General features: G+C 37.5%; 2 protein-coding genes across 2 annotated transcripts in view; one reads left to right on the top strand and one right to left on the bottom strand.

The window, feature by feature from the left end:
- The window catches only part of gnl2 (G protein nucleolar 2), a 33,786-nt gene extending 29,804 nt beyond the window's left edge, over nt 1-3,982 (top strand). The window contains exons 15-16 of the mRNA XM_061958655.2: nt 3,616-3,692; nt 3,763-3,982. Coding sequence (XP_061814639.2) covers nt 3,616-3,692; nt 3,763-3,912 — 227 coding nt within the window. The 3' untranslated portion in view covers nt 3,913-3,982. The remainder of the gene's footprint in view (nt 1-3,615; nt 3,693-3,762) is intronic.
- On the bottom strand, nt 3,946-14,170 carry dnali1 (dynein, axonemal, light intermediate chain 1). The gene is made up of 6 exons (XM_061958680.2): nt 13,999-14,170; nt 9,118-9,245; nt 8,878-9,047; nt 4,387-4,565; nt 4,128-4,292; nt 3,946-4,061 (listed from the first exon to the last, which is right to left on the bottom strand). The coding sequence occupies exons 1-6, from the start codon at nt 14,074-14,076 to the stop codon at nt 4,026-4,028; spliced, it is 756 nt and encodes a 251-aa protein (XP_061814664.2). The 5' UTR covers nt 14,077-14,170; the 3' UTR covers nt 3,946-4,025.
- Nucleotides 14,171-18,893: the final 4,723 nt, after the last annotated feature.

Raw genomic sequence — 18,893 nt, 5'->3', positions numbered from 1 at the left:
AAATTAAGGCCCGGGGGCCACATGCGGCCCGTTGAGCTTTTCAATCTGGCCCGCCGGACATTCCCAAATAATTGTTTTTGATCTTTCAGATGTAAAGTGTCGCTGCCATTATGATATGCAGTGATGTTTTCTAATGACTGGAAGTCTTCAACTATACTAAGTCTTTCAATGCTTGGAATCTGCATCATATGCTAGTTACTATGGTCATCTAATTAGTTACTATGGTCATCTAATTACTTACTATGGTCACTATGAGATATCTCAGATTGTAGGTGGGGTTTTTTTCACTGTTTGTTGCATTTTGGTTGCGTTTCGGTTGATTGTAAAATATGTTGTCAATATTCAGTGTTTTATCATTCATAGTTAATATTGTAAATCCCACATTCTTTATTTTCATGTACGTTCTGGGTGTCTCATTCAGTAAAAAAAAATTCAAATTTCATTCCGTTTTTTAAGGTGGTCTGTCATAACGTTTTTAGCTTTCAATCATCAGGTTTTGTATTAGTGTTCCTAAAAACAGATATACCATCCCCCAGACACCTTTTTATCTAAATCTGGCCTCCAGAGTAAAATAATTGCCCAGGCCTGCTCTAAAGCGAGCGTGACAAAGTCCATTTTGCTCAACAGGGCACCTTTTAACAGCTTCGGATGAGCTGATCGTTTTGCTGAAACAGCCTTTATGGTTTAATTACTGTTTGTCACTACTTTAAAAATAGCTGGAGGGTGACTGGGGGGGTATGTTGTGGCTATCTACAACCACACATTTCTATATTTTTCCGAGGTTGGCCTAAAACGATAAACAATTAAATTGTTAAACAGGCTTTACATGTACTCCTTATGAGATATGATTATTCAACAGCTGTCAAACCTCTAAAGACTGACCGCACAGTTCCTATCTTCACAATAAAAGCGCTGCTTCATCCTGCCTGTGCTAACAAAATAAGAGTCCCAGAAAGCTGGTGTGCACTAGCTAGCAAGCTAAGGAGTTTGCCGCCAATGTATTTCTTGTAAAGTGTATAAAAAAAGAGTATGGAAGCTGGACAAATAAGATGGCAAAAAGCAACCACTTTCATGTGGTATTGGACAGAAAGGAGGACTTTTTTTTTTCCTCCATTCGAAAATGTTGACACTTTTAGACCCCTTAAAGAGTGAGTGCGTATAGTCCAGGGGTCAGCAACCCAAAACGTTAAAAGAGCCATATTGGACCGAAAATACAAAAAACTAGAGCTAAACTGGAGCCGCAAAAAATGAAAAGTCTTATATAAGTGTTATAATGAAGGCAACACATGACGTAAGTGTCTATACTAACTATGTTAGCCTACTATCAAAATTACTTTAAAAGTCTTATATAAGTGTTACTATGAAGACAACACATGAAGTAAGTGTTTATATTAGCTATAATAGCCTACTATCAAAATCACTATGTGTCGCAAGCTGAAGCAAATCTTCGTTGACAGAAATGTTGAAATTGAATATTCATTCTACACATTTTTACAACATTAGAAAAACATTAGTAAATCAGAGGCTACTCAGAAGGTGAGATAACTCCTGGAAATGACTGGCTTTTAATGGCCAAAGGTATAGATGTGTGTGTCCAAGTTAAAGGAAACGGTGGGCTGTCTTCTTTTAATAGATATACTACAATCTTAGGCAAGCTAGGTAATATTTGCTGTGGTCTGGAACAACATAGCACAGAAACAACTATCTGAAATGTGTCATGAGACATGCAAAACTAAATTATACACATAGAGGATAAAAGTAAAGGATATTATATTAGCTTAAATATACCTACAAGTGAGGCATAATGATGCAATATGTACGTACAGCTAGCATGTTAGCATCTATTAGCTTGCGGTCATGCACTGACCAAATATGCCTGATTAGCACTCCAACAAGTCAACAACATCAACAAAGCGCACTTTTGTGCATTCACGCACAGCATAAAACGTTTGGTGGACAAAATGAGACAAAGAAGGAGTGGCATAAAACACGTCTTTCTGTGGCAGCATCGGAGAAAGTTGTACACATAAACTGTTGAGTCACAGTTCACACATCGGTGAGTTCAAGGGCTGCTGAAATTATCAATCAATCAATCAATCAATCAATCAATGTTTATTTATATAGCCCTAAATCACAAAAGTCTCAAAGGGCTAAGACAAAACAGCGCTCGCCAAATACTCTCATCAGTGAAGCATGAACACAAACATTAAACAGTGGGCTTTCTTACAATTAGGAAGGTGTGTGTCATTTTTGTCCTACAGAAACCATATTGCAACAAAAAACATATTTTTCACCCCATTTTTTGTCAAATTCCATACATTTTGGAGCCACCAGGGCGGCGCTAAAGAGTCGCATGTGGCTCCAGAGCCGCGGGTTGCTGACCCCTGTCCTATACTGTACATATATAATGTAAATATTACGTATATATGTTATATGTTATATTCCTTTAGTCTATTTTATACCTGCTTTGTCCTTTCCATCTTTTCCATCATTTGTAACTGAGCTACTGTGTTGAACAATTTCCCTTGTGGATCATTAAAGTTAGTCTAAGTCTAAGACTAAAATGTTGACACTTTTAGATAGGGGTGTAACGGTACACAAAAATTTCGGTTCGGTACGTACCTCGGTTTAGAGGTCACAGTTCGGTTCATTTTAGGTACAGTAAGAAAACAACAAAATATACATTTTTTGGTTATTTATTTACCAAATTTGCAAAATCTTCCACCAAAAATATTTTTCTTAGTGGAATATTTGATGTGAAGTAATGGGAACCTTGGATAGGTCAATAATTCATAATAACATTGATTTTGATTCAATATTATGTTTTGAGCAATGGCAGTTTGAAAAAAAAAAAAACAGCTTTCTTTTATTAGTCAACATTGTAACTTTTTCTAAATTACATTTAACCTTTAAGCTTTTTTATTTCACTTTTGTTATGTTTTTGTTCTATTTTAATAGTATTTTTAGAATGTGCCGTGGGCCTTTAAAACATTAGCTGTGGGCCGCAAATGGCCTCCGGGGCACACTTTTGACACCCCTGCTATAGATAATAAAAAATAAAATGTGATAAATCTATGGATAAAAAGCAGAGCCTGGCGACGCATCCGCGTTTATCATAACTCTCTCTCTCTCTCTGTCTCTGCCTCTCCCTCACCAATGCTGCTGTTTGTTTTGTTTTTAACCCCTTCTTAACCCTGAAGGTACATTGAAAATACACGCAACCCTAACTCAAAATGCCGGACATTTAAGGCATTTAAGAAACTCTGCCCTGACAGCCCCGCAAAAGAGGACATGTCCGGTACACCTCCGAACCGAACCGGAACCCCCGTACCGAAACGGTTCAATACAAATACACGCACCGTTACACCCCTACTGTACATATATTATGTACATTTTACGTATATATGTTATATTTTATATTGCTTTTAGTCTATTTTATACCTGCATTGTCCTTTCTATCTTTTCCATCATTGTAACTGAGCTACTGTGTGGAAAAATGTCCCTTGTGGATCATTAAAGTTAGTCTAAGTCTAAGACTAAAGTGTTGACACTTTTCGACCCTGTTAAGAGTGAGTCCATCTTAAGGTTAAGTTGAGTGTTTGTATTCCACCTCAGCTGCCCCCCAGAAAAACAGGAAGAGGAAAGCTGAGGACGAAGAACCCTCCCAGCGAGCCAACCTGTCATCCAAAGAGGTAACACTCTTTATTTGGGGGGGGGGGGGGGGTTTCAAATATCATATTAACCTGTTTTTTGCCTCTGCAGAAAAGAGCGAAGGAGCGCGCCAACAAGTCGAAGAAAGTGGGCGCACGCTATTACGAAACACACAACGTGAAAAACAGGAATAAGAGCAAGAAACTAGAGGTCCAAGCGGCACCCTCACAGGGCAGTAAGGCAAAAAGAGCCAAACGCTAAGCAAGGTAGCAAATATTCCTAAAAAGACTCTCAATCGTACTTTATTTTTGGAATAAATGTTCAATAGTCATCTGGATTCACTCTCAGGAACAATCTTAACTTCATCATTGGCGTTACTTCTTTGGCATAACGATTCCTTCCAGCTGTGCCTAAATGGGAATACAAATCCAAACGTTAAAAAGGAAATTGTTAATACTTTTTTCCTCCATCCTCACCTTCAGCTGCTGGTTGGTTCTCTTCAGAAACTGAGTTTGCTCCATGTGCTTCTTTTCCTGTGCGTCACGCTTCTCCTCTTCCCTCTTCTGCGTCGCCACGCACTCAGCTTTTTGTTCATTGAGTTGATTGATCAGCTCTTGTTTCTCTCGCTCCAAATCATCAATCTAAAAGGTGGAGGAAAGTCTGCTTTATTAAATGAAGGCTGCCCTCTGCTGGATTTATGACAGAAATGCAGGCAATAAACCTGGCAAGTCTTACTCTTTGCTGCATGTCCACCTTTCCCTGCTCGGCCTGCAGAGCTTTCCTCATGCCGAACACCACGCTGCTCTCGTAGAGGGTCTGGTAGGCCGAGATGGTCATTTGGGTCTCGTCTCGGACCCGCAGCAGCAGGAGGCCCCTCTCGGCGCAGTTGATGGTCACCTGTCGAATCAGCTCCTCTGATACGAGGGAGGGAAATAAGATTGGGTTATGGCTCTAACTTGGTTCAGATTTACATTTTACTACTTACCGTATTTTCCGCACTATAAGGCGCACCGAAAAACCTCCAATTTCCTCAAAAGCTGACAGTGCGCCTTATAATCCGGTGCGCCTTATATATTGAGCCACAACAGGTCTCGCAACTACGGTAAGCAGCCGCCGACTTCATTTTCCCCCGTAGAAGAAGAAGCGCGCGGAAAATGAAGTCGGCGGCTGCTTACCGTAGTTGCGAGACCTAAACTTTATGTAAAGACCCAAAAGTGGCTCCTATTAAGAGACACGCTTACGACGCAGAGTTAAAACTCAAGGCGATTAGTCACGGAGTAGAACACGGGAATAGAGCAACAGCGAGAGAATTTAACATTAACGAATCAATGGTGCGGAAGTGGAGGAAGCAACATGATGACCTGCGCCAAGTAAAGAAGACTAAACAGAGTTTCCGAGGGAACAAAGTGAGATGGCTACAGTTGGAGGACAAACTGGAACAGAGAGCAGCAAGTAGAAGTGTCAGTACAATCACTATTTGTTTTGTTGACATTCCTTTTAGCGCGGCTCCATCTAATGGATGCATAACGTAACCCCAGCCTCTACTGTAGCGTCTATTCTATGCGCCTTATAATGCGGTGCGCCTTATATATGAACAGTTTTTTAAAATAGGCCATTCATTGAAGGTGCGCCTTATAATCTGGTGCGTCTTATAGTGCGGAAAATACGGTAATTTATTGAAATGTTATTTTTGGTTTGCGATGAAAAACAACACTGCAGTTCACAAATGCAAGCTTGGTCCCAACAATGGATCAGACCAAAATGTTATATTCTCCATGTGGGAATGCATACTTGCCAACCTTGAGACCGCCGATTTCGGGAGGGGGGGGGGGGGGGGGGCGTGGTTAAGAGGGGAGGTGTATATTGACAGCTAGAATTCACCAAGTCAAGTATTTCATATATATATATATATATATATATATATATATATATATATACACATACATACATACATACAGTACATACATTTATATATATATATATATGAAATATATATACATGTATATATATATATATATATATATATACATACATATATATATATATATATATATATATATATATATATGTATGTATATATATATCCTGAAAATATGCAAACAAAACTGTGTTTAGATAATTGATACTTCAAACTTGCATAAATAAATATTAAGGATTTAACAAAACTTGGCTTCTGAGAGCTTCAAAATGTAATGAATAAAATGCTAACGTTGTTGATAAACAAGCAATTATTTTAATAATTAAATATGGTCATTTTAAATGAATTATGATCATTTAAAATGAATTATTTCATATATGTTTATTTTAATGTATAATTATATGGCTGGATGTAATAAGGAGTCAGAAAAAATACAAATAAAAACACAATTTTGATGTTTTTAGCAAAATATAGTAAAAATGTATATAGTTTTTTTTTGTAATTAATAAATATATTTATTTTTAGGTAAGATAAACATAATAATGCAATTTATCTCTAGTCTGGATGATTTAGTTCTTGTCACCCTGTCGTCCTCCTGTCATAAAAAAGGCTGTCCTCACTCAGGTCCGCATGGAGCTGGAGGCCACGCCCCCTCCAGCTCCGGCTGAAAATCGGGAGAATATTTGTCCCGGGAGGTTTTCGGGAGAGGCGCTGAATTTCGGGAGGTTCCCGGAAAATTCGGGAGGGTTGACAAGTGTGTGGGAATGTTACATTTTTTTCATGGTTTAAATCGGGGGGGAGGTTCCGAACGTTTTCCACTGAGTGCTGCACAATTAAAACATGTATTTTTTATTTTTAAAACCAATACAATATACAGTACAGGCCAAAAGTTTGGACACACATCCTCATTCAATGCGCTTTCTTTATTTTCATGACTATTTACATCAGACCTGGGCAATTATTTTGACTCGGGGGCCAAATTTAGAGAAAGACATGTGTCTGGGGGCCGGTATATCTATTTTTAGGAACACTAATACAAAACCTCACAATAATGTCTGATTGAATGCTAAAAACGTTATGACAGCCCGCCTTAAAAACGGAATGGAATTTCAACTTTTTTTTACTGAATGAGCCACCCAGAATGTACATGAAAATAAAGAATGTGGGGTTTACAATATTAACTATGACCGATAAAACACTGAATATTGACACAACGTCACACCCCCTCTCGATTGACATATTTTACAATCAAGCGAAATGCAACAAAAATACAACAAACACAACGAAATATGAACGCGAAGGGTAAAAAAAAATCTGATTCATCACTAAACTCTAGAACTTTGTTGTAAAAATGTCCTTCCGTGTCTGTCCCTGACACCCACATTTCAGGCTCTGGAAACACTCTGTGGAAACGCTCCCCACCCACACTGCTTGGTGCCTCGTCTGAGCTGCTCCGACTTAGATTACCATAGTAACTAATTAGATTACCATAGTAACTAATTAGATTAACACAGTAACTAGTATATTAAAATTATTGGATTTGACCCATACCCTTGCTCCACCCCCTGGGAAGTGAGGGTAGCAGTGAGCAGCGGCGGTGGCCGTGTTCGGTAATCATTTTGGTGATTGGTGATTTGATGAGATCATGCAAAAGCATCGATTCCAACCATTGAAATACTTTGTATAGTTCAAGACTTATGGTAACTTGAAAACATCACATCATAATGGCAGCTACACTTTCCATCTTAAAGATCTACAAAAATGATTTGGAAATGTCCGGCTGGCCAGATTGAAAAGCTTAACTTAACCTTAATTTGCCCAGGTCTGATTTACATTGTAGATTGTCATCAAAACTATGAATGAACCAGTGACGTGCGGTGAGGTTCATGACTGGTGAGGCACTGACTTCATCACAGTCAGATTTACAAACATATGAACCCTAAAGAGTATCTTATTCACCATTTGATTGGCAGCAGTTAACGGGTTATATTTAAAAGCTCATACCAGCATTCTTCCCTGCTTGGCACTCAGCATCAAGGGTTGGAATTGGGTGTTAAATCACCAACAATTATTCCCGGGCGCGGCGCCGCTGCTGCCCACTGCTCCCCTCACTTCCCAGGGGGTGAGCAAGAGGATGGGTCAAATGCAGAGGACACATTTCACCACACCTAGTGTGTGTGTGACAATCATTGGTACTTTAACTTAACTTTAACTTTACACATACAAACTGTAGCACACAAAAAAGCACATTTAATTAAAAAAAAACGTTATTATGGTCTTGCCTTTACTTATAAGTGCGGGAACAGTGGTGTTGGTGTTGGAGGAGTTGTGAATGAATGAAATATGAAATCCGTGCTGCAGTCTGCAGGTGTACCTAATGTTGTGTCCCTGCGGTCGTTCGCGGCTCCTCCGGCGCGAGCAATGTTGTTTTTGCACTTCTGGCTTCTTGTTAAGTGACTTTTTTTGGGTGGATTCGGTCTTGCACGTAGAGGGTTTGGGTGTGGGCTTTGGTTGGTGTGGCGTTCCCGTCGGGGAGTGCAGTCTGCGGCGGAGGTGCATTAACCGGCACCAGGAGGCGGGATTACGCGAGCCTCACACAGTGCGTCTTCACAGCTGTTTTATGATTGCTCAGCACAAGAAATACGTTACACACATACAGTTGTTGACAAAATACACTGTACATTATATACCTCAGCTAACTAAACTATAGCAATACAGTCTCACTGCACAGCAGGCCAGCAGTTAGCCGAGTCCGCAATCTATGGTGAGGCACTGAGTGACGTGCCTCAACTGGCTGCTGTTCACCGCACCGTCTCTTCTCAGTATTTGAACGGCAAATGTGAAAATTCAGCGATTTTGAATAAAAATAATCTAAAACTGGTGAAGTTAAATAGAAAATAACTTTATAGTATAATCACTGGATACATATAACAATTTAAATATTATTTCCGTGATGGCAGGTGAGGCCCTGCCTCACCTGCCTCTAGTGACTGCACGTCACTGGAATGAACACATGTGGAGTTATGTACTTAACAAAAAAAGGTAAAATAACTGAAAACATGTTTTATATTCTAGTTTCTTCAAAATAGCCCCCCTTTGCTCTGATTACTGCTTTGCACACTCTTTGCATTCTCTCCATGAGCTTCAAGCACACCTGTGAAGTGAAAACCATTTCTGGTGAATATCTCTTCAGTATAGTACCGTTTTTGATTCATTAGTACCGCGATACTATACTATTACCGGTATACCTACAACCCTTTTTTTGGTATGTTTTTAAGAAATTATTTGTTCAACTTGAGTGTTTTTACCAAAGCACTGAGAGTAGAGCTCCCTGCGGACGGGACAGATCCCCGTTTCTAAGGCGCGCTTCTGCTGCAGCTTCCGGTCCAGCACTTCCTCCAGGTTGAGGACGTCCGCTCGCGTGCACGGCGCCGTGGACACTCTCTGCAGCCACACCTGGCCGCCCTCCGTCCACTCCCTGCCGTGGGGTTACCTGTCACTCACTCAGGCTCGCTTGACGTTGCAAAGAGGAAGACGACAGGTGTTACCTGGGGGTGAACATGACGTGGAGGATTTCCTCGTTCTGTTGCTTGATGCCATCGGGGGCTTTGCTTTTAGGGGGCGGGGGCACCGGGGAGTCCAGCGGCTGGTGCTGGCTCACTTTGAAAGGACGTCCCTGTAGAGCAGGGGTGTCAAACAGGTTTTATCCGGCCCGCGTATTTTTGCCTTGTCTTTGTAATTGAAAGACTCTTAGCTGCACACTGCTTCTGCCTTCTGTGCTTCTGTGTCCTGGGAACACCACCGTCATGACTATGCGATGTGAACGCAACATATTCACTTTAAATATTAACAGATAATTTTTAAACCAAAACATCTTTAAAATTAAATATTAGGCGCACTTAAAATCCTTAAATGTTCTCAAAAATGGACAGAGCGCCTTATAACCCGGTGCGCCTAATAATTCTGGTTGTGCTTACCCACCTCGAAGCTATCATATTTGGTACATGGTGTGATGATAAGTGTGACCAGTAGATGGCAGTCACACATAGGAGATACGCGTCGACTGCAATATGATGCCAGTAAACAACACGAAACTTTAAATGGTCCATTGAGAATATAGAACATTACACACAGCACTCAAAAATGAGTTTGCAGAGTATAAAAATTTTGGGATGAAAGAAACTGCTGTTCTACATGTGTCCACTAGATGTCGCAATAGCAATTCTTTTTTTTTTTTTTTTTTTTTTTTTTTAATTAAATCAACATAGAAAAAAACACACGATACACTTTCAACTAGTGCATCAACCCAAAAAAAAACCCTCCTTCCCCCATTCACACTCATACACACCCACTCACACAAAAGGGGTTGTTTCTTTCTGCTATCAATATTCTGGTTCCCACAACATGGGCAACACTTCTGCAAGGGACACAACACAGTCCCTGAAGCACACTTGATTGTTTGTGCCGCTGGTCCACTAACATTTTCATTTAATTACTTTTTTTTCTTCTTCTTCTTTCTCCCTTATGTAATTATTTTTATATTATTTTACTTTCCTTTTTATCCAAGAAAATATTTATTTATCTTATCTATAAAAAAATAAAAAAAATTTAAAAAAAAAAGGAAAGAAATAGCAATTCTTTGTATCTTTGTAGATGATGCTACATATGTAAAACAAAAATTAAACCACATGTTAGTACATCAGTCGAGGAAAATTAGCAAACTACACACTGCAAAAATTGAAATGTAAGTAAAATATCTCAAATAAGGGTGATATTTGCTTATTTTCTGTCTGATAAGATAATTCTTCTCACTAAGCAGATTTTATGTTAGAGTGTTTTACTTGTTTTAAGGCTGTTGGTCCTAAATCAGTGGTCACCGACCTTTTTGGAACTGCGGACCGGTCAATGCTTGAAAATGTGTCCAATGGTTTTTTTTTGGTTTTTTTCTGGTCATAAAAAAATACAATCGTGTGTGCTTACGGACTGTATCCCTGCAGACTGTATTGATATATATTGATATATAATGTAGGAACCAGAATATTAATAACAGAAAGAAACAACCCTTTTGTGTGAATGAGTGTGAATGGGGGAGGGAGGTTTTTTGGGTTAGTGCACTAATTGTAAGTGTATCTTGTGTTTTTTATGTTGATTTAATTACAAAAAAAAAAAAGAATTTTTTTTTGTTTGTTTTTTTTGTTGTTGATTTAATTACAAAAATGTTTTTATTTATTTATTTGTTCTATTTCTTGTGCGGCCCGGTACCAATCGATCCACGGACCGATACCGGTGGTTGGGGACCACTGTCCTAAATGATCTCAGTAAGATATTACAGCTTGTTGCTGAGATGTTGTGACCTATATTGAGTAAAACATGCTTGAAACTAGAATATCAACTGTTGCAAAGCAAGTATAAAACTGCTTTTTTAAAGTAATCGTTTCTTAATTCAAGCATGAAAAAAAAATGATGCCGAGCGCATATCATGATGTCAAGATAATGGCACTAGCATTTACTTCATTTAAGAATATTTTTCAACATATTGAGCAAAAAGGTCTTTTTTTCTTCTACCAAGAAAAGTACACTTGTTATTAGTGAGAATATACTTATTTTAAGGTATTTTTGGGTTCATTGAGGTTAGCTAATTTTATTTGTTTTGGAAAGTCTTGACAAGCCGAATTTTCTTGTTCTACTGGCAGATAATTTTGCTTATTTCAAATAAAATACCCCTCATTTTTGAATTTTTTTTTCTTGTTTTTGAACACTGACTTTTTGCAGTGCATAAATAACATCCTGTAATTAGATTTATATATTTAAAAAAAGCTGTACATTTGCCTAAGTGTCTAGGTGCGTGTCCCTTTAAGAAAGCCGATCCGCCGTGGATCTCCACTCGGAGGTCACAATCAAAATTAGTCCCTCTACTTGCTGGAAGTCACAAAAAAAAGCTGAACATTTTTATATTTTTTTATCTTGATGGATTGAAAATTAGCCCCAGTGAGTTGACTGATGAACATTGTCACATCATTTATTCAGAAAGTATAAATAACGACAAACAAAGGTAGAACACTATTAACTAGTAAAAAAAAAAAAAACATGATTTGTACATTTTCAGAATGTGCTTGTTCTATTTTTAAAGAAAACAATCTGAAGTTGTCTTTATTTTTAAGTTATCGTGCCGTGATTTTGCCAGTCCGGCCCACTTGGGAGTAGATTTTTCTCCATGTGGCCCCCCATCTAAAATGACTTTGTCCTACACCAGAACCTAAATAACTATTTTATTAGCGATGTGTGGATCGATACGGAAATATCGACAAAGCCAAAACCAGATATTTCTGTTTTAACATCAATTCTCAAATCAATACTTTTGATACTTTAGTTATTTGAGACAATGTGTATCATTAAAAAAATAAAGTAAACTAGTGAAGGAGGCAATGTGTCCAATGCCTTTGTTTACATGCTCATGTAACTGAACTGAGATGTACTTTGTATTCCAATAGTAGTTCTTATTAATTCATTTATTTTAATGCTTTTATTATGTTGCTTATTTCTTTTTTCTACCAGTCTGAATTTTACTCGGTATATATATATATATATGTTAAAATTAATTAATAATAAGAATAAATACTGCTGTATATAATAAATACGTGTATTCTTTATGCCATGTTATTATTTGAAATACACAACTTTTTAAAATTTAGCAGACATATTAGGTATATTTGCACAAAGTATCAAATAGGTATGGCTGATACCAGCCTGAATTTTACTCGGTATATATATATATATATATATATATATATATATATATATATATATATATATATATATATATATAGGAGGCCACGGGGAAGACCCAGGACACGTTGGGAAGACTATGTCTCCCGGCTGGCCTGGGAACGCCTCGGGATCCCCCGGGAGGAGCTGGACGAAGTGGCTGGGGAGATGAAAGTCTGGGCTTCCCTGCTTAGGCTGCTGCCCCCGCGACCCGACCTCGGATAAGCGGAAGAAGATTGATGGATGGATGGATATATATATATAGATATATATATATATATATATATATATTATAATTAATTAATAATAAATACTACTGTATATAATAAATATGTGTATTCTTTATGCCATGTTATTATTTGAAATACACAACTTTTTAAAATTTAGCAGACATATTAGGTATATTTGCACAAAGTATCAAATAGGTATGGCCGATACCAGCCTGAATTTTACTCGGTATATATATATTAGAATTAATTAATAATATTAAATACTACTGTATATAATAAATACGTGTATTCTTTATGCCATGTTATGATTTGAAATACACAAGTTTTTTTTAATTTAGCAGACATATTAGGTATATTTGCACAAAGTATCAGATAGGTATGGCCGATACCAGCCTGAATTTTACTTGGTATATACAGGTAAAAGCCAGTAAATTAGAATATTTTGAAAAACTTGATTTATTTCAGTAATTGCATTCAAAAGGTGTAACTTGTACATTATATTTATTCATTGCACACAGACTGATGCATTCAAATGTTTATTTCATTTAATTTTGATGATTTGAAGTGGCAACAAATGAAAATCCAAAATTCCGTGTGTCACAAAATTAGAATATTACTTAAGGCTAATACAAAAAAGGGATTTTTAGAAATGTTGGCCAACTGAAAAGTATGAAAATGAAAAATATGAGCATGTACAATACTCAATACTTGGTTGGAGCTCCTTTTGCTTCAATTACTGCGTTAATGCGGCGTGGCATGGAGTCGATGAGTTTCTGGCACTGCTCAGGTGTTATGAGTAAATTAAGCAGACATATTAAGTGTATTTGCACAAAGTATCAGATAGGTATGGTCGATACCAGTCTGATATTTACTCGGTATATACATATTGAAATTAAGTAGTAATAATAACTAAATACTATATGATAAATAAATAAGTGTATTCTTTATGCCATGTTATTATTTGAAAAACACAACTTTTTAAATTTTAGCAGATATATTAGGTATATTTGCACAAAGTATCAGAAAGGTATGGCCGATACCAGCCTGAATTTTACTCGGTATCAAATCGGAAAGAAATTTGTGGTATTGCACATCACTAAATGTTATTACAATAGCCACCTGAAAATACACACTTCTAGAGTAACATGGCAAACTGTTGTACTTAAAATATAATATAATTGGGGCGATGGGTATTTATACCTCATGTTGCTTGAATCCACTTTTATCAGTCTGGTATCCAGCAGAAAAAAAAATAGCTTGAGTGTTTATTATTCTACTAATATGTATGTAGTGTTAATTAATATGATAACTATTTACAGCGGTATCCAGCAGAAAATAATGGCGCTTGCATGTTTATTATTCCACTAATATTAACAAGTAATGTTTTTTCCTGATTTTTCTGTGCAATTTTGTTTTTAAGAGTTTTCCACTCACCTTTACTGATTTCCTAACATTGCCTTTGGTGAGGAGAAGCGGAGTGTCATATTTGAGGAGAGACTCCACGGGCTCCATGGTGTACGCTTTTTAAACTGTCAAATATTTGTATTTTATAAAGTGGGTAAAGTAAGTATATTTGCGAAAGATGGAATTTCTGCGAGGGAGGGGAAAAAAAAGTTCGCGTTGACGTTTTGCGTCGTTATGGCAACATTATCCGAGTGTTCCATTGAACTGGTCCGAGTGGCGTTTGGAGAGGATTCTAGCAAGATTTGCGTTACTTTCGACTCCTGAATCTTATTTAGCACAAGCATAAAATACTCACTTTTTTTTTATGTTTTTCTTGATTTTTTTTATAGGCGACATTTTGCACATTGTCAATAAAAGTGCGTCGGTAAACAAGACAAGCGGAACCCTGTTGTGTATAGACACGACCATAGACATGTTATAAGTAGACGCAGCATTGGCTGCTGTGACGCGAGAAATTGGGCCGCCATCTTGAAGTGGTGATGAGGAGCCGGCGAGAAGCCTAAACTGACAGTTGACAGGGAGAAAACAAAAATGGCAGAGGTGGGACCAAGTCATTGTTTTGCAAGTCACAAGTAAGTCTCAAGTCAAGTTCCGAGTCAAGACAGGCAAGCCCCGAGTCAAGTCCAAAGTCAAGACTGGAAAGTCTCAAGTCAAGTCCTAAGTCCTGCATTTTGAGTTTCGAGTCCTTTCAAGTCCTTTTAACCACAGACTAATATATTAACACAGATTGTGTATGCTTTTCAAACGCTGTATTTATTTATTAAAACAAGTGCATTTTAAATTGCAGGAAATAAAACTGTGCTGACATTGCACTTTATAATAGCACTATTAACCAGTCATTTTAAACATTAACTCATTCCTTTACAGAACAAACACATTGAAAAATAAAGTGCAAATGTACTTATTTGTACAAAAGTGTTAACATTGAAAAAACATGACATATACGTGAACATAACAAAAAAGTTGTACTTTTTATATGTCAGGGCCCTATGCTGCATTGCATTTGCAAAAGACCAAATTAGCCAAGAGTCTGTCAGTCATTTGTGCACGATGGGGGCGTAGTATGATGCCACCATGGCTGAAAACTCGCTCCACTGGAGCACTGGAGGCAGGCACTGCCAAGACTCTCATGGCCACTCGTAACAGTGAAGGAAGAGTCTTCATGTTCAATGCCCAGAACAAAAGGGGGGAGAGAGTTGTTTTGGGTTGGTGCACTACTTGTAAGTGTATCTTGTGTTTTTTATGTTGATTTAATTAAAAAAAGAAAAGAAAAAAAAATTATTTCTTGTGCGGCCCGATACCAATCGATCCACGGACCGGTGGTTGGGGACCACTGAGGTAAACAACCAACAGTATGTCAGAAAGCTAGCTAAAACGGTACACATATTCATAATATAGTATACATTTTAACTGACCTTTATTTTACTATTTTTGTCTTTTTTTATGTGGCTAAAATACTTGGTGCTGCTGACCGCCGTCTAACGTTACGTGTGATATATTGACTAACGTAACCCTGCTTAAAAAAAATCACTGAACAAAAAGTATGAATAAGGTAGTGAACTGCAACAGATTCCCGTGTTTGCAATAACGTTATAACGTTAGCAGTGAGTTTACAGCCTCACTGATTTAACTACACAGCAAATAAAAGTCACGTTACTTAGCCAATAAACGTTATCTTACATTCAAAACTTACCGTTCTTTGTGCAACTTCAAATGCCGGACGAAGTTGGAAGTTGTTTCCTCTCCATCAGTAATTTTCGAACCGCATGTGTTGCATACTGCAAACCGTTTTGTGTTGACCACCTCGTAATTTTTATACCCAAACAAAATTATTTTAGGTATCATTTTTTGTTCACTGGCGTGTGGTTTGGACATGTCTTCTTCGTTGGTTGTCCTGCAATTTGATTGGATGAATGCTGTGTGATGAAAACAAAGTAGATCTAATTTGATTGGCTGTTGTACTGAGACCACACCAGCTGACACACGCAACGCTGATAGACAAGTACACAATGAAAAATACGGAGCGCTCCCGAATAACTTTTTCATCTTTGGGTTTTGGGGAAAGTAGCAAGTCATGTCAAGTCATGTCAATTCAAAAGGCTCAAGTCCAAGTGAAGTCACAAGTCATTGATGTTAAAGTCTAAGTCGAGTTGCAAGTCTTTTTACATTTTGTCAAGTCGAGTCTAAAGTCATCAAATTCATGACTCGAGTCTGACTCGAGTCCAAGTCATGTGACTCGAGTCCACACCTCTGAAAAATGGTGTTCAGCGTTTTCCTGCTCAAATGAGCGGACTGTTGAAAATAGGAATTGGGGGGTTACTTTTCACAAGTAAGATTTAACATTCACGTACTATTGGTTGTATTTTGTGAAAACAATATTACCGCAGAGTTGAGAAGGAGCAAAGATCTTCAATAGTACTGAAATCGTAGCAAACGAGAGTATGACCATAATATAATTGCTTGTCAATGAAATTAATTACATTTATAAATGTCATACTTGAATATCATAAAGTTGAAATAAATGATTGTGACACCTAAAACAAAATTCACCAGCCGCCACTGATTATGATGCATTCTCATTTTAGGCAACGTATAAGACAATACTTTCTTAACAGTATAATTGTGACCAGGAATAAGTCTTCAAGTAACAATATTCAAATACTAACATTTAGAGATATCCGATACTACCGGCCTGCCGATATTATTGGCCGATAAATGCTTTAAAATGCAATATCGGAAATTATCGGTATCATTTTTTAGTTATCGGTATCGTTTTTATTTTTAATTAAATCAACATAAAAAACACAAGATACACTTACAATTAGTGCACCAACCCAAAAAACCTCCCTCCCCCATTCACACTCATTCACACAAAAGGGTTGTTTCTTTCTGTTATTGATATTGTGGTTCCTACATTATATATCAATATATATCAATACAGTCTGCAAGGGATACAGTCCGTAAGCACACATGATTGTGCGTGCTGCTGGTCCACTAATAGTACTAACCTTTAACAGTTAGTTTTACTCATTTTCATTAATTACTAGTTTCTATGTAACTGTTTGTATATTGTTTTACTTTCTTTTTTATTCAAGAAAATGTTTTTAATTTATTTATCTTATTTTATGTTATTAATTGTTTTAAAAAGGACCTTGTCTTCACCATACCTGGTTGTTCAAATTAGGCATAATAATGTGTTAATTCCACGACTGTATATATTGATATCGGTATCGGAAATTAAGAGTTGGATAATATCGGATATCGGTAAAAAAAGCCATTATTGGACATCCCTAATTGTTTATGTAGGATATACGCATGTATATATAACCTAATCATACTGTTTCTTGAATTTAAAAATAGCTGACCGTTTTTTTCCCCCTTCTCTGGGATTATATTCCAAGTTTTGATCTTAGACGTCTGGTCACTTATAGCATATAAGAATATTATATTACTGTTAAGCAAACTATGAATAATAAAACATGTGTCCTTTATCATAGCTACACGTATGACAAAAAAACACATGAAAATCAGTGGTATTCAGCAGAGGTGTGGACTCGAGTCACATGACTTGGACTCGAGTCAGACTCGAGTCATGAATTTGATGACTTTAGACTCGACTTGACAAAATGTAAAAAGACTTGCAACTCGACTTAGACTTTAACATCAATGACTTGTGACTTCACTTGGACTTGAGCCTTTTGAATTGACATGACTTGACATGACTTGCTACTTTCCCCAAAACCCAAAGATGAAAAAGTTATTCGGGAGCGCTCCGTATTTTTCATTGTGTACTTGTCTATCAGCGTTGCGTGTGTCAGCTGGTGTGGTCTCAGTACAACAGCCAATCAAATTAGACCTACTTTGTTTTCATCACACAGCATTCATCCAATCAAATTGCAGGACAACCAACGAAGAAGACATGTCCAAACCACACGCCAGTGAACAAAAAATGATACCTAAAATAATTTTGTTTGGGTATAAAAATTACGAGGTGGTCAACACAAAACGGTTTGCAGTATGCAACACATGCGGTTCGAAAATTACTGATGGAGAGGCAACAACTTCCAACTTCGTCCGGCATTTGAAGTTGCACAAAGAACGGTAAGTTTTGAATGTAAGATAACATTTATTGGCTAAGTAACGTGACTTTTATTTGCTGTGTAGTTAAATCAGTGAGGCTGTAAACTCACTACTAACGTTATAACGTTATTGCAAACACGGGAATCTGTTGCAGTTCACTACCTTATTCATACTTTTTGTTCAGTGATTTTTTTCAAGCAGGGTTACGTTAGTCAATATATCACACGTAACGTTAGACGGCGGTCAGCAGCACCGCGTATTTTAGCCACCTAAAAAAAGACAAAAATAGTAAAATAAAGGTCAGTTAAAATGTATACTATATTATGAATATGTGTACCGTTTTAGCTAGCTTTCTGACATACTGTTGGTTGTTTACCTCAGTGGTCCCCAACCACCGGGCCGCGGCCCGGTACTGGTCCGTGGATCGTTTGGTATCGGGCCGCACAAGAAATATATATATATATTTTTTTTCTTTTTTTAATTAAATCAACATAAAAAACACAAGATACACTTACAAGTAGTGCACCAACCCAAAACAACTCTCTCCCCCCTTTTGTTCTGGGCATTGAACATGAAGACTCTTCCTTCACTGTTCCGAGTGGCCATGAGAGTCTTGGCAGTGCCTGCCTCCAGTGCTCCAGTGGAGCGAGTTTTCAGCCATGGTGGCATCATACTACGCCCCCATCGTGCACAAATGACTGACAGACTCTTGGCTAATTTGGTCTTTTGCAAATGCAATGCATCATAGGGCCCTGACATATAAAAAGTACAACTTTTTTGTTATG

The sequence above is a fragment of the Nerophis lumbriciformis genome, linkage group LG04, assembly GCF_033978685.3.
Source record: "Nerophis lumbriciformis linkage group LG04, RoL_Nlum_v2.1, whole genome shotgun sequence".
Taxonomy (NCBI): Eukaryota; Metazoa; Chordata; class Actinopteri; order Syngnathiformes; family Syngnathidae; genus Nerophis; species Nerophis lumbriciformis.
The sequence above is the reverse complement of the archived record's forward strand: the minus strand, read 5'-3'. Positions and strand labels throughout refer to the sequence as shown.

What these genes read in the sequence shown, in the direction of transcription:
- dnali1 (XM_061958680.2), bottom strand. Translation starts at nt 14,076, where the DNA reads ATGGAGCCCGTGGAGTCTCTCCTCAAATATGACACTCCGCTTCTCCTC. An exon ending in ATGTTAGGAAATCAGTAAAG is followed by an intron (nt 9,246 to 13,998) that starts GTGAGTGGAAAA and finishes CCTGCTCTACAG; the next exon opens with GGACGTCCTTTCAAAGTGAG. An exon ending in GAACCAACCAGCAGCTGAAG is followed by an intron (nt 4,062 to 4,127) that starts GTGAGGATGGAG and finishes ATTCCCATTTAG; the next exon opens with GCACAGCTGGAAGGAATCGT.